This window comes from Aythya marila (assembly GCF_965140915.1).
Source record: "Aythya marila genome assembly, chromosome: 15".
In the NCBI taxonomy this organism is placed as follows: Eukaryota; Metazoa; Chordata; class Aves; order Anseriformes; family Anatidae; genus Aythya; species Aythya marila.
In genome coordinates this window covers 16,780,240-16,794,774 of record NC_139056.1, presented here as the reverse complement: position 1 = coordinate 16,794,774, position 14,535 = coordinate 16,780,240, and the positions used below count along the sequence as shown (strand labels likewise).

The 14,535-nt window shown below is 52.4% G+C and overlaps 1 protein-coding gene across 2 annotated transcripts in view; it reads right to left on the bottom strand.

The window, feature by feature from the left end:
• PRKCB (protein kinase C beta) overlaps positions 1-14,535 on the bottom strand; it is a 113,258-nt gene that overhangs the window by 61,288 nt on the left and 37,435 nt on the right. For both annotated transcript variants that reach the window (XM_082772683.1, XM_082772682.1), the window contains exon 3: positions 5,253-5,335. In XM_082772683.1, the coding sequence (XP_082628809.1) occupies positions 5,253-5,335 (83 nt within the window). The remainder of the gene's footprint in view (positions 1-5,252; positions 5,336-14,535) is intronic.

Here is a 14,535-nt window from a genome sequence, read left to right as displayed (position 1 = left end):
CCATTTTTGGAAATAATGGATTAAAATGAACAAACACCAGCTGGGCAGCCTTTACATGTCTGTTTGAGGAGCCACAGTGGCAACACTTACTGAGCAATAACAGCAAGCAACAGATAATGTGATCCGGGGCCTTTAGGCATGTCCTGGTGCCAAGTGGCACCTCTAAAAATGTGACAGTTCAGATTTAAGTTACACCCTTCCCTTTCCAGGCAGAGGCTGCCCATAGTTAACCCACAGTCGGACGTGGAGGCAAACTGCTGGTAATCAACCGGCCAAGGGGGCTGCACGCTGGGGCCGGGACCAGGCTGGCAGATGCTCCTCGTTTCCCCTTGCTCCCGCCAGCTTGGGCAGGGCTGGTGGGGAGAAAGCAGGACATCGACCCCCAGCCAAAACCGCACAGAAATGGGCAAAACATCTCCCTGGCTCCTGCTGCCTTTGCTGCCTGCTGCGAGCTGCTGTCCAGATGATGAGCGAGGACGAGGAAGCGGTGCCTGCGTGGGCAGGCTGCCCAGCTCCCGCGCGCGGCTCAGGAGGTGGCATCTGGCTCGCAGCTCTCCCACTGCCAAAGCCCATTTTCCTTGAACAAGGTTAAGTGGTTTCAGCATTTCAGGATCCTTCGTTCCATCTCCCTCGGCTGCAGTTGCATTTGCTGGCACCTTTCTGCCACTTTGGCACCACGTCGGGCAGTTTTCAGCTCTGCCACCTGTGAGCCCCACACAGTGCCCCGGGGTCGGGGCTGCAGCAGGGGCAAGAGGCCAGCACCTGGGGGACAGTTTGTGGCTCCCAGCGGCCTTAGCCACTCGTTCGTGCCGCCTGGCACTTATTTGCAGCCCCCAGACCTCAAGCAAACAGACCTCAAGTCAGCACCCAGAGCCAGATGGGCTTTAGCTTTATGCTTAGCTGGAGAAAAGCAAGCAGACCCCCTCTGGCACCAGCCAGAACACAGGACCATGCTCTGCATCAGTGCTCCGGGCATGTCCAGGCCAGGGGGAACAAAGTGCTGGGGTCCTGCCCTGACCCCTGGCCAACTCCATGTCGTGTTCAGCGCCCAGCCTCAGCTACTGCAGCCAGAGCAGCCAGCACCTGCTGCTGCAGGCAGACGGGACGGGAGCCTCCAGGCTCTGCTCAAGCAGCATCTCCTCCTCCAGCTACAGCAGCCTCATAGATTTCATCTCTGCACACACAAATATCTAAATATATACCTAAACGTATATATTTTTAGATATATGACATACATCTCGTAGCCTGAGCTGGGTCTGCAGGGTACAAGTGGGTCTTGCTGCCATTTTCTTTATGAGTTGTAGATGACAGAACAGAGGAGAGAAAGTGCCCGCGTTGGAGCTCAGCCGACAGCTGGAAGGAATCTCACGGCGTGACACTACTGAGCAGCAAAGGGCCCTGCAAAGCCTCCACTGTGCTGGCTGCTCACAAGTGGCCCTGGGCAAGCACAGGGTGGCAGCAGGGGGACCGCTGGTGGCAGCAGCTCTGCTGCTTTACCTGCCTGCTGAATTCTGGCACAGGAGAGCGCATACAGAAGAGCACATTCCTGTGCTGGGATGAAAAGGTTTTCCCTCATTTATTAACAGACTTTTAAGAAGATAAAGACCACAATGTAAAAATGAGCTGGGTGTCAAGGGCAGAAGGCTGGGCTATGCTTCTCCCAGCAGCCGGGGGATGTTCCTGCTCCCCTACCCAAGCACAGAGCGCCAGGACAGGCAGGTTCCCCTGGGGGACCCCTGGGCTGGGCCACCCGACACTGTCAGAGCAGGCAGAGAAGCTTCCCAGTGCCCCTTGGCCCTGACACCAAGACCTTCGGGCAGGCGAAGCAGAGGGGAACCATTTGCACTGTTTTTTAGCCACATAAATTCAGTGCTATTTCAACGACAAGCATCAGAGCCCAGGCTCCAGAGGCAGCGGGTGCCTCCGGGGGTGACTCAGAGCCCCCGGGGCCTCCTGCACTCACACACCCCCAGCCCCCCCCAGCCTCCTCGGCATCCTCCCAGCGGCACAGGAAGCCCAGTGGGTGAGCAGAGACCTCCCCGTGCAAGGGAGGAAGACCTCGCCCCCTCTTCGTCACCACGGGCTTAATTGCAGCGTGCTGCAGAGAAATTGCACGCTGCAAAGCCTGTCACAGCACTGCCAGGGCTCGGGCCGGGGGCACGTCTGCCACTGGGGCTGGGAATAATGCTGCGGGCTGCCCCGAGGCCAGCGCGGTCAGATGGGCACGACAGCCCCTCCAGACCCTCCTCCTCATACAGAAGTGCCACGGAGCAGCAGTCCTCAGGACCAGAGCATTTGGGGACTCACCAGTCTCCCTTAGGTTAGCATCTCTACCGCATCTCCTTTTCCCCTCCACTAACTGATTTGTAAGGTTCACTAGCTACCAATAGGCTGCAATTAGCAGCAGTCCCTGGGGAGCTGAGAGCCTTCCGTGAGAAAAGCAATAGCCGTATGCAAAGTGCTGGGGGGGATTTAAAAAAACAACACTGAGTACCTTTACTAATTGTCTGTTGGGAAGTGGAAATAAAAGTGGGCTTATCAAAGCTCACACGAGTCCCACCGTGCAGCCCAGGAGAGCAACGAGCACCACGTCCCAGCAGGGCAGCGCAGCCTCTGGCAGAGTTTCTGCATGAGGAGAGCCGAGCTAACAGCCACTGCAAGAGATGTTGTAAAAGAAGGGCTTGCTACTCACGGGCTTAATGCCCTGCATGCTTCAAAGCATGCTCCTGACCACCCTTAACCAAGAAGCCTCAGAGCAGTGCTCCCAGCACCCAGCTCCCAGCCCAGAGAACTGGGGGGCACCAAGCAGGGCAGCTTCTCTGCCCTCAGCCCTGGGAACACCCAGGAGCTGCATTTGCCTCTTCCTTCACCGACAGCACACTGACACTGCTCTGCCGAGCATCCTCCCTGGAAGCGAGGTGCGCTGTCAGGAAGACTTCAGCACACTGGAGGGCACTGTGCTGTGCAGCCTGAGGCTGAGGAGCTGCGAGCAAACACGCCCCAAGAAATCTGTGAAATTCAAGCTGGGACTTGACTATGAGCCTCAAGAGATATTAAAGCGAGATGCACTGCAAGAAAGCACGGACTCCCTTACTGTCACCCAGCTGTGTGCTCCTTGCTGCCACGGAGCCAGCTGCCCGTACAGGTGAGCCCTTGTGAAGCACTCAGAGGTCTGCTTCCAGTCCAGCTCCTGACCCCCATGTGCTGATGCAGAAATGCAGTCTGACCTGAAAGACTGTACACGTAGAGCAGGCTGGGCACTGGGACAAAGTCACTGCTCTGCTGGAGGCACAGTGAGCAGCCTCCAGAGCAGTTTTGGGGTCGGGGGGTGTCAGGCAGCAGCCCACCCATCACTGCTTGCCAGGGTCCCTGATGCCGGCTCTGTGATGGAGCTGCCCTGCTGGTTCTTTGGGACCAAAGCCCAGCCAGGATTGCTCCAAACCCAGAAGACTCATACAGAAGGAGAAGTCAGGCAGAAGGGGGAGACAGCAAGCCTGGATTCTGGTTTGGCAGAAAAGCAAGGCAGCTCTGGCAAAGCATCCCAGAACACCTTGACTGACACTCAGCCTTCTCCGTGCCCCCCCAGACTCTGTCCCACCAGCACGAACAGACTCTGTCTCCCCTGCAGACATCTCCTGTGGACCAGGGAAGAGCCTCAAGTCCAGGGCCGGGCAGGACATGTCCCAGCTTCAAACACCCTCAGACCCACAGCACTTGTCCTGCGCCCTGCCCCGGTCTGCCCCTCTCTGCCAGCCGGGCGAGTGGCACTTCCCCAGATCCCAGCACCAGCCCCATTCCGGGCAAGGCGACTGACAACGTGTGTGTAGCCCCCACCTTCAGCTGTGTGCTGCACTTCCTGCTCCCACTGGTTCTATTTTTAAGGGTGAGAGTTCTGGTGCACTGTAGTTTCCCCAATTCAATCTCTTTTCTCCTAGCAGTTCCCCAAATTAGCCAGTTTCCACGGTAAAACACACAAACTGCCAGACAGACCTGAAACGCGCTGGCAGAGCCATGCAGAGAGGTTTGAGTGAGCTCTGCTTTGCTACTCCAGCTCTGTCACTCGCCCCCGAAAGCACTGGGATCCACCAGAAAATTACACCCTTGTGAAAATAAGGATGGGGACTTAAAGTCAGCTGGCTTGGGAGGGGGCGAGGGGAGGGGGGGCGTTCTGCATTTTTGGTTGTGTTTGCTTTATGTATTTGGTTTAAAGGAACACCACTATTGCTTTCTGAAAGTCACATCTAAACTGGTATTTTCCAGTATTTTTTTTTTTTGTCCTTGATGATGCTGCCTTGTGAGTTTTGTGTTTTCTGTCTGAGGGAGTCAGAGCCTGGGAGGCAACACCCACCATGCAAATCACAAGCAAGCACGACATGTGTCTTCAGGTTTTTTCCTGAGAAGACCAACAAACATATGTATCGGCTTAATTAAACCTGCAAGATGATACGGAACAGTCTTGAAAAAGCGACGCCTGCTCTTCCTGATAAGGGCCCCAGGTTGGCACCGGGGAACCTGCACACGAGCAGCTGAGAGCTGCAGCCACGGGGAACGCTAACGCTGAACAAACACAGGGCAGCAAAGAACCAACACCTAAACAACAATGCGGGGCAGTGATGCCTTCAAAAAAAGTAATGAGCTGAGGAGGAACAAGGACAGGCATATTTCCTGAGGCTGACTCCAGTCTAGTAAGCATCTTTTAACTCCAGCACAGTAAGCACCTTTTAAATGACAGCCAATTCTTCCAGGTATACCACTTATGACAAAAGGAATTGATCAACACATTGAGCCAAGCCTTGCCAGAAGAGAGAGCATTCTTCAGCTCCGGGCACATTGGCTAAAGTCATCCACGGGAAGATAAATACATCTTTTTAGTGGTCAGTGCTTTGTGCTTGTTAATTAACCCGAAACATAAAACATCACTTCTCCTGGCAGCCCCTCGATGGGAAAGCTGAGGCTGTGACTCAGGGGAGATGGGGTAAGGCTGTCGGCTGTTGTCCCAGACTGAAACGTCTCTGGATTCCTGCACATTCTCCCTGAGCTGCTGAGAGCAAGTTACTGGGGGATTTGAAAATATTTTGAGTGTTTCAAAATATCCGGGAGCCCACACAGGTATGATAACAGTGAATTAGAGGCGCACGTGAAATAGCGTCACTGAAGTGTCGTCAGCCCAGAAAGCCGGAGGAATGCCTTCTCCAAAGTGCTGTGAAACAAAACGACCCAAACACCACTCGTGGCACTGGGCCGTTACTTACATCGGAGGCAGGGCCTTTATCAGCGCCAGGGCACGAGAAGGTGACGAACTCATGGCACCGCTTGTGCACGACGAAGCAGCAAACTGTAGAGAGAAGACAGGGACAGCATCAGTGGCACGTTGAGATTTTGCACCACATGAATCCAGAACTGAAAAAATAAAAAGCAATTAGGTAGATTTATGAGAAGAGACATCTAGGACTCTAGGCAGTGGTTTTTTTTGTTTTTGTTTGTTTTTTAAGATTTAAAATTCTGCTACAGATTTCCTTATCGACTACTGTCAAAATGGATCAGGCATTTCAGTAAAACTAAGCAGAAGCAAAATGTTGAACCAACATCAGAGAAGGGCTGGGGACCCTTACATTCACTTTGAGCTCCTTGTCACTTGCTGAAAACGCTCTGAGGTCACCCCCATGTATGAGAAGAGGGAGTAACTGGCATACGTGGATATCTGAGCTGAAAAGTTCATGTGTCCAAAAATGGAAGCCTGTACCGACGAGAACAGGTGGGCAATTTTCCTCCCACAGCTCTGCTTTTCTTTAGTAACTCCACAGCCTCCATTTGCCAGACCAGAAGACACGTACTTCTCCCTCTTCACACACGCACGTAGATGACAAAGTCAATCTTCTGGGAGCAGCACAGTAAATTAATCCCAACGTGCCATCACCCAGACTTTCAAGCATGAGTATCCGGAGCTAAATCCACATCCCTTAAACCAGCAAACCCTGACAGCGCACGCTAATCTGAAGCTGCCAGCACTGTTTTGCAGTCTGTGCAGCCAACGCTCTGTACTTAAAGGCTAATTTTCCCCCCAAGCCACGTGCACACCTCATTTGCAGCAACAGGCACCCAGGGGCCACCCGCACCAGCCACTGCCACGGGCAGCACCGCTCACAGGAGTCGGTCCCTGCCCCGAGGACTGCTGGTTTTCCTAGCAGAGCCGAGCCATGCCGGGCTGTGCTTTGTGTGAGAAAAGCCTGGGCACCGAGCTCAGCTGTGTCTCAGGGCTCTCTTGCTGCTACATCCTTTTCAAGGGCTGTAGTTGTGCCAAAATCAAGAGCAACAACAGACGAGCTGCGCTGGCTGAGGGGGTTCTGAGAAATTGAGCACGAAAAGCAAATTGAGGCACACCTCAACGAAACAGGTCTCAACTGCATCCACACAGGATTGTTCTTAAGGAACAAGGAGAAACCAAGTGACGTTTCCCATTAAACCCACAATCCCCTTAACGTGTCCTGCTACACAGAGTTTTAAATTCATTTTCCTTTTCACATTTTTCATTATGAAAAGAACAAACACAGAAGGTTGGAGAGGCAGAGCAGCTGCCAGGATCTCTTTCCTCACAGGACCTCTCGCTTGCTTTTCTGAGCAAATAAACATTTCTTGAAAACATTGTTCACCATTTCTGTCATTTGTATACGCAGACAGAAGCATCTGGGAAGCAGGAAGGAAGAAATTAGAACTCTATTAGCAAAGATTTGTCCTGAAGTGTGCGTATAAACTCAATAAGCCTCCCTGATACGCTGGAGCGCGGGCACTGTCGGGAGTTGCACACTGATGCTGCAGGAGGTTCCCAGCAGAGATGGGGTGGTTTGGTTGGGCTGAAGAAGCAAGCTTACCAGGCTGGCCTGCCAAATGCCTTTCCTCTGTGCCATATAAAATAGGCTGGTGAATGCAAACCTGACCCTGACGAGTAGGTAAAAAAAAGAAAAGCAAGCCCTTCAGAGCTCCACCTTCCCCAGCCCCTAAGCAGCTTTTGCACTTTGGGGACAGCGACATTTGCTCCTGCCTAGGGAAAATAACCTTCCTGCCTTCGGGGGTGGCTGTGGCTGGAGGAGAAAAAAAGCAGTTGTGTGTGTGCTCGCCCTACCTTCAGGGCTCTCAGCAACACTGCTGTGCACCCTGCCAGCCCCGCTCTGCCCCAGGGAGAAGCAACCTTGCACCTCTTCCACCACGGCAAGCTGCTGGGCATTGCAACAGGTTTTCTTGCCACACTCCTTCCACCGGCTAACCACTCCTTCCTTTTCTCAACTGCCCCACGTAACGCGGTGTACGGTCAGTTTGCTGAGCTAACCCCAGGGCAGCTCTGTGGAAAGCCCTCCTGAGTAACAGGAGCACCACCCCGAGCACAAAGCTCACCCCACCTAACCCAGCACTGCACGCAGTGACAAATTTCCTGCAATTCAGTACCATGCTGAAGCAAGTGCGCTCCCCTGACGCTGCCACCAGCAGCCCCGAGCACCCGAGGTACACGGAGACTAAAGCAAGGTTGGCTTCTGCCCCTTGCAAGGGCAGGCTAGAGGAGAACTTCTCCAAATCAGCTATTTCTGTGTATTCTCTGTTTTACTTTTCACACACACCTCCCCTGAACAGGGAGAGGGCAGGCTGTGGCTTTGACTTCAGTTCATGGAAAGTCAGAAATCTGACCTTTCTATTTTTGCTCTGGCAGAAACCCGTGGTGCTTTGGTTTCGAAGCAACGCTCCCGGAGCCCCTGCGTCAGGCAGACGAGACCAGGGCCCCGCTGCGCCAGCACCGTAACAGAGATGCATCGGGCCCTGGAGCCTGCATCGCACAGCCAGGAGGTTCAGCACGTCGGTGGAACTGTGGGGTTTGATTGCAGTTGGTTTAAAAACAAAGCATTAAAAAATTCAAGCCTTAAGTACTGCTGTGCATGGAGGATCTGCAGTGGCTTCTCACGCTCTGCTCATGACACGTTTCGTTTGTCAGGCAGAAGTTAGGTGATAAGGGGAAACAAGGAGGGAATACCAAAGAAGTAAGGGAAAGGAGAACACTGAGTGACTGATCCTTACAGACAGCCGGGAGGATGGCTGAAGCAAGAGTGAAGCACACACAAGCCCTGCTCTACCTATTCGCTCCTGCCTCGACAGAAACCGTGAAAACAGAACACATTCATTTCACCTTTCCACGTGCATGAGCAGAAGAGGTGAAATACCCATTTCTAGCGGTAAGAGACTAGGAAGCCAATGCCTGAGAAGCTCAGAAGCATGCCAGATTCTCATTACAACCTCCCCTTATTTTTTCAAGGTTTTATTGAGGAGTTTTAATTATTAAAGAAGGCATTAAATATACACACCCAGTTAACACCTCCTGCCCTTTGAGCAGGGACCTAAAGAATGTATTAGAAATGCAGTATTTTCTCTCCAAGTGGAAAAATGATTGCAGCGTCCTGAAAACATTCCATACTACAGTTCAATTAAGTAAATGATATTCAAAGTCACTGCAGGCCACCTTTGTGGCGACCGAATATTTAGCAAGAGTAGCAGGTTCTTCAGCAATCAATATTAATACAGATTGCAAGGAAAATCCATTTGAGGATGATGAAGTGCAATGCTTGCCTACGCATCCAAAGCAAGTGGCTCTCTGCTGACTGCAGTGGTGTGGGCTTTGCACCCAACGCTTCAAACGAAGCTCTGCAAGCCTTGAAAAAATCCATGCAAACAGTTCATGCATGCTTAGGTGAATTTAAGTCTCTGCAGAAAACCATCCAAGAGAATTAATCAGGTACAGGAGCTTATGCAGGTAATCCTGCCTCGACTCATGGGCGTGCATCTCACCCGGCAGACACAAGATGTGACAGATCTTTCCTCCCGTGACTCGTGCATGATAGTGTAAAGAGAGCAGGCGCTTCCCCCCTGCGAGCGCGGCAGCAGGACCGGCAGCCCCACGGAGCACCGCTGGGGCGGGCACTCCCACGCCGTGCTTGGTTTCATCACATCAGAGTTTTTGCATCTTTGTCAGCGTAGAAACTACAGTACAAGCAGCAGCTTTCCCAGGTCGCTAATTAGACAGTTAATTTGTAAATCTTATTATATGATAATAAAGTTACCAAATCCCACTGGTGAGCTACAAACGTCCTGAGTCATTTATATCCAACAAAATGAAACATTAACCTTTACCATTTGTTGTTGCATAATGCAAGACTGCTTACTGGCCCTAAATTCTTCTTTAGTGCTATCTCTATTACAGGCGTCTGGGGAAACATCACTGTCATGGGGGAAGTGAAGAATTGAAAACCCTACAAACGACGAGAGGCAGAGTCCTGCAGCTCTGATACTCCCCGCAGACCTGCTGGAACGCACACTTTTAACGGCAGCTGCAGCACAGCTCTCAGATCTGGGGCAACTTGCACCAACGCATCCCAGCAAGATCAAGTTTCTCCTTTCCTTGTTATCCTGGATACAGTTTGGGAGGAGAATTTCTACCTGAAGCAGCTCTGGCTCTAGCAAGCAGAAACCTGCGGCGCTGCTCAGGCAGGGGCTGCCGGAGCCCGAGCAAACCAGCTGCAGCTCCACCAGAGCTGTGTGCCGGGGCTCAGCAGCACCAGCAAACAGCTGCAGGACAAGGCAGCTCGCAGCCGAGCCGTGCATTTGGCTGAAGAAGAAAGGTTTCCAAGAAGGTTGGTTTCCAGAGCTAAGAACTCACAGAATCATTGGGATATTTCCAGACCCTTGGAAAGAGCCTTATTTTGAAGGATGGAAAGAGAGAAAATACTAACGGTGTTGAGGGGAGGTGGGCACGAAAAAGGACAAAACCAGAACAAAGATACTTATAAGCTTCTTTGCCTAATACACTGCTCAAAAATCCCCAAGAAAACTATAAAGCTGTTTCCTAAACTGATTGCAGAAACTGAGAGCCAGAAAAAAACGAATTAAGCAGCGTTCCAAGAGCACGAGCATTGCACAGCACATGTCCAGCTGCACTTCCAGCATGGGAAGGGACCTCCTGGGGGAAGAGAGGGCTGCTAGCGCAGCTCAGCAGGAGGCAGAACATCCATCAGCTCCAGGATGCTGACAGCCAGCCAAACCGGGAGGCTGAACACAGGGAGACAGGCCAGCAAATTAAAGCTTTATACAACAGCGTGCGGTTGGGAGCAGTTGTAGGTTTGCGTGTTTTGCAACAATGCTGCAAATTATTGCAGCAGACAGAAGCCCCCTGGTAAGTCCTCAGCGATGGCGGGAGGGACAAACCCAGCATTTGATTGCACTATGCAGAAAAACTGCCACAAGCTGCCGGGTGGAAGCCCCTAATTGCTGAGGACTTTCAGCATCACAGACACAAGGCTGGTGACCAAGCTGAGCTACAAACTGAACGCTAATCTTGGAGCTGACTTCAGCACTGCCTTTGCTGTGGTGCCAGGTCTCACCTCTGCACCTGGATCACAGCAGTGGTCCTCTGGGGTCAGCAGGACAGAGCTAAAAAGGAAACCTCCAGTGAAAGTAAAAAATTAAAAAATAATGATTAAAAAAGAGGCGACAAACCTCGACACTAAACGAAGTGCAATTAGAGGAGAGCGGATGCTTCCACAGCCTCGCAGCAGCTCCAGGAGCAGACAGTCCTGCGTTCAGGTACAGTAACCTCGACGCGTGGGAGAGCTGCTGGGAACAACCAGCCCCAACAGGAGGCACGCAGGGAGCACTCCGGCATGTGAAATCACAACCATGGGGGCTGCTCGATGCGAGGGGGCTGCTCACAGGCACCTGTGCTAGCGAGGAACCAGGCACGCAGCCACCACACAGCATTTCCTTGCTGAGATCCCTCCTGGTCCCCCGGCATGGGGAGCAGCCCCAGCACACGAGGCCAGAGCCCACCCATGGTCACTGTCACCACCGCGGCCCCGCAGCCAGGGCAGACCGGATGCAGCCCTGGCAACCGCTAATTCCGCCCCGTTAATGAGCGAGGCAGGTATCCCCGCCTCTGGCTTGCCAGATTTATTTACAGAGAACAGAGAGCTTGTTTGCTCTGTGTCGCCTGCACGCACACCTTCTTTCTCATTCAGAGTATTTGCTTCTGTTTACCAAATGTAAACAAATGCAAAGAATTTCCCCACCATATGCAAGATACCTCACCTCACATGCTCTGTCTCCACTCACATGAGTTTCCGAAAGCAGACAGTTGGGCAGCTTGCCCAAAGACACAATGCTGAAAGATTTGCTCTTAGAATACAAAATCCTTCCCAGTCCAACGCCTTCTGCCCAGGACAAGCCCTTCACCAGAGCACTAAGCTCTTCATACTGGCACTCAGGCTACCGAGGGAGCCAGCCCAGATGCATGTTCCCAGGAATACCAAAGCCTGGAGCAGTCTCTGGGTTTGTGTTTTAGTTGCAACTCCCAGCGCTGGAGCTGGCTGAGCCCATCCTGGCGGGCAGCACGGCAGCAGCAGGCCCAGGCTCCAGAGCTGGGTCCCCAACCACGGCGCTGCTCCCAGCCCAGCCGTGGGTCCGAGGTGGCAGCAGGTCTGGGACACGTCCAAGCGCTGCAAGCTCCTGTCTGTGCCACCACGGCTGTCACAGCGAGAGCTGTCCCTAGGGAGGGACGCTGCCAGGACCACGATGAGGAGCTTTTTTCAGTTTCTGGCCAAGTGCTTCTGTTTCTGAAGGTACTGGCGTATCCAAGAGACTTCAGGCTTCCATCCTCAGCCCCTTTATGACCTTTGGAGAGCTACTTTGGGGCCCTGTTTCTCCAGCCTTCTCTGGCCTGGCTCTGGATCAGCTTTTTGGGGTGCTGGAAGTGTGCTCCATGGGAAGGCTGCCTTGCACCACCCCCGGGCATGCTGCAGGAGCTGGGTGACCGCAGCTGGAGGGGCGGCAGCGGTGGCGTGCCGCATCTCCACGTGGCTCAGGAAAGCCAGGAGAGCCCCAGAGCTGCCTCCAGGCAGCTGCAGCTCCGCCGTGGGCCCCCGGCCGTCTGCAAGGGGCCTTGGCACCAGCCCGCAGCCGAGGGCTGCAGGATGCCAGGAGAGCACACAAACCTGCGGCGCACCTGGCACGCCAAGCGCGGCTGGCTCGCGATGATAAATCATTTCCTGACCCCTGCACGCTATCAGCTTGGAGCCTGCCACATGAGATTTGATTAGCCTCATCTCCCATACGAAATGCAGTTAGCTGGCAGGAAGGTATCCAGCCCTCCTCAAAAACCCAGACACTGTGACAAATGACTTCCTGCAAGAATGAACCCTGCCTAGCAACTGGATGCCACATAAAGCACCGCTGCCTTTTATTTGATCTCCATTTGTTGCTCTAATTTCATTGTATGAACTCCTTGTTCTGACGTCGTGGAGAAGGGGCTAATCAATTTTCCCCAAGCCCTTCATGAAATGCATAATTCAGGGAAGTCACCTCCAATGCTTGCTTCCCTCCGAGTACATTTTCCCAGGAATATGCATTCCCACCAAAGAGAAGCCCTTTGTCATCCTCTGTTGGGCAGAGGAAAGTTCTGAAGGCATCAAGAACCCTATCAGATACAGTATGTCAAATAAGGCAGACAGATGGAGAGTTAACAGAGGGAGAATAAGGATCACCCAAGATTCATCTAAAAATCAAGCTCAGTGAGGAGTTAAAAAACCTCCCCAGAGAGCTGACATCCATAATTTAGCAGATGGTTCTAATATCATGAAACTCAAAGATTATTTTGAGCGCATCTCCGTGCGTAGCTGCTCCCCTACAACCCCATGGAAACTCTCATTTGGATAATGTTTCCATTAAAATAAATAACAGGAGATCCAGGAAATGGGCTGGAATTCTGATCATCCGAACTGGAGGAAACAAAATAACAAAAAAGATATTTTTAAAGGAGCTTTGCCTTTATCCACCTACGCTGGGCGAACCACGAGGTCAGACGCATTAGCCCGGCTTTGCCTCCATGATGCATGGAAACACACCGGAGCCAGCAGCAGCCCTCCATTTGCTGTTGCCACGTTAAAAACTAAGACTTGGTACATCAAACAGTCAGCGAAGCATGATAATTGTAAAATAGAGGGAAAGAAGGTTTCCAGGAGGGGAAGTCCTAAATTTCTGACAGCGCTTTACAGCTTTTAATCACTTACAGCACATAAAGAGAAGCTGAGCTAAAATTTGCGCTATTTGGATTTAATCCCCAGCTTTGGTTAAAAGCTTCCCGGAGTCCTCACAATGCAACAAATATCTTTAATTCCTCATCAGACTTCAGCAGTTTTTCCGTTTTACCCAGTAAAAACGGACGTGCCCTGGGGTTTTTGGACTACGGCTCCTTTCTACGAAGCGCTGCCAAGACACGGCTACAAAAGGCTGGGCCCTGGGGTGCCCACTGGAGCAGCGCCATGGTGGGAGGTTTGGGCACTGAGGGGTCAGAGTGGGCACTGCTGGAGCAGCTCCCCGGGGCTGGGGATGCCGCCCGGGGTCAGAGCCGTGCCCTGCCGGGGGGAGGTTGCCCCAGCTGCTCATCCCTTTGCTCACACGGAGCTGGTTTGCAGCCACCCCTTGTGCCCACGGTGAGATCCGCGCGAACTGCAGGGCAAGGCTGCCAAGCTGGTGGCTGTGCCTGAGCATTTTGTATTTTGAGCGATTACTGTCACGTTCCAATTACTTGATTTTGTGTCTAAACCCATGGCACATTTTTGTTTCTTTGCTCCAACACTCCCCTGGTTTGCAGGAGGCACTTCACAAGCCAAACCCTCCCCATGGCACGCTCCCACCCTGCCCCTGGAAGGAAGAGCAGTGAATTAAGGGCAGTGAATTCAGTGCAAAGAGCAGGGGGCTCTCACTCACTAGGCTTATGTCTGCCTTCACCATGGCAAAGCAGTCCCAAGGCACGATGAACAACTCCTGTCCCCTGACAGACACGAGGGCTGTTGCTCATTTGTGCCATTTGGCACGAAGGGGGGAGCTGATGGGTGGGCAGAAGGCAGGGGGAGAGGGGAGGAGATGCCACCAACTGCAAGCAAAAGATGAAGGGGGTGAAGGAGATTAGGAGTGGCAAAAAGCATTTATGTGGTTTCAGTTTCTTACAGAAAAGAAGGGGTTGTTTTTTTCTTAAGAAATGGGTGAAGAAAAGAGCAAGACAGCAGGCATCTCTTCTGAGAGGTCTCACCGGCTTTATTTCCCTGGAAGACTGTGATTGCCTGAACAGCTACAACGATTTTCAATCCAAGAAAGCAATTCTTATTCAGACCAGTTAATTCTGCACTAATGGCACAAAGAAACCTTCACTACAGATTTGAAGAGGCCCAGCCTTTCAAATTAGTGCTGTGAAAGCTGTCATTCAGTGCCAGGAAGATAAAACTGCATTTCCTGGTATTTCTGAAGTAAAAGCAATATGATACTTTTTTTTTTTTTTTAAGCCACACAATCTTCCAGCCATTATGAAAGCAATGGGCACGGCTTCGTTTTGCTCTCCAGCAGACAGGGAGCAGGGCCCATGTAATTTCTGTCACTTGCTGCTTGGCAGGGGAAGGTGGGCAGCACTCGCCTGGGCCAGGGAGGATGCAGGAGCTGCAGGAAGAGCCCAGC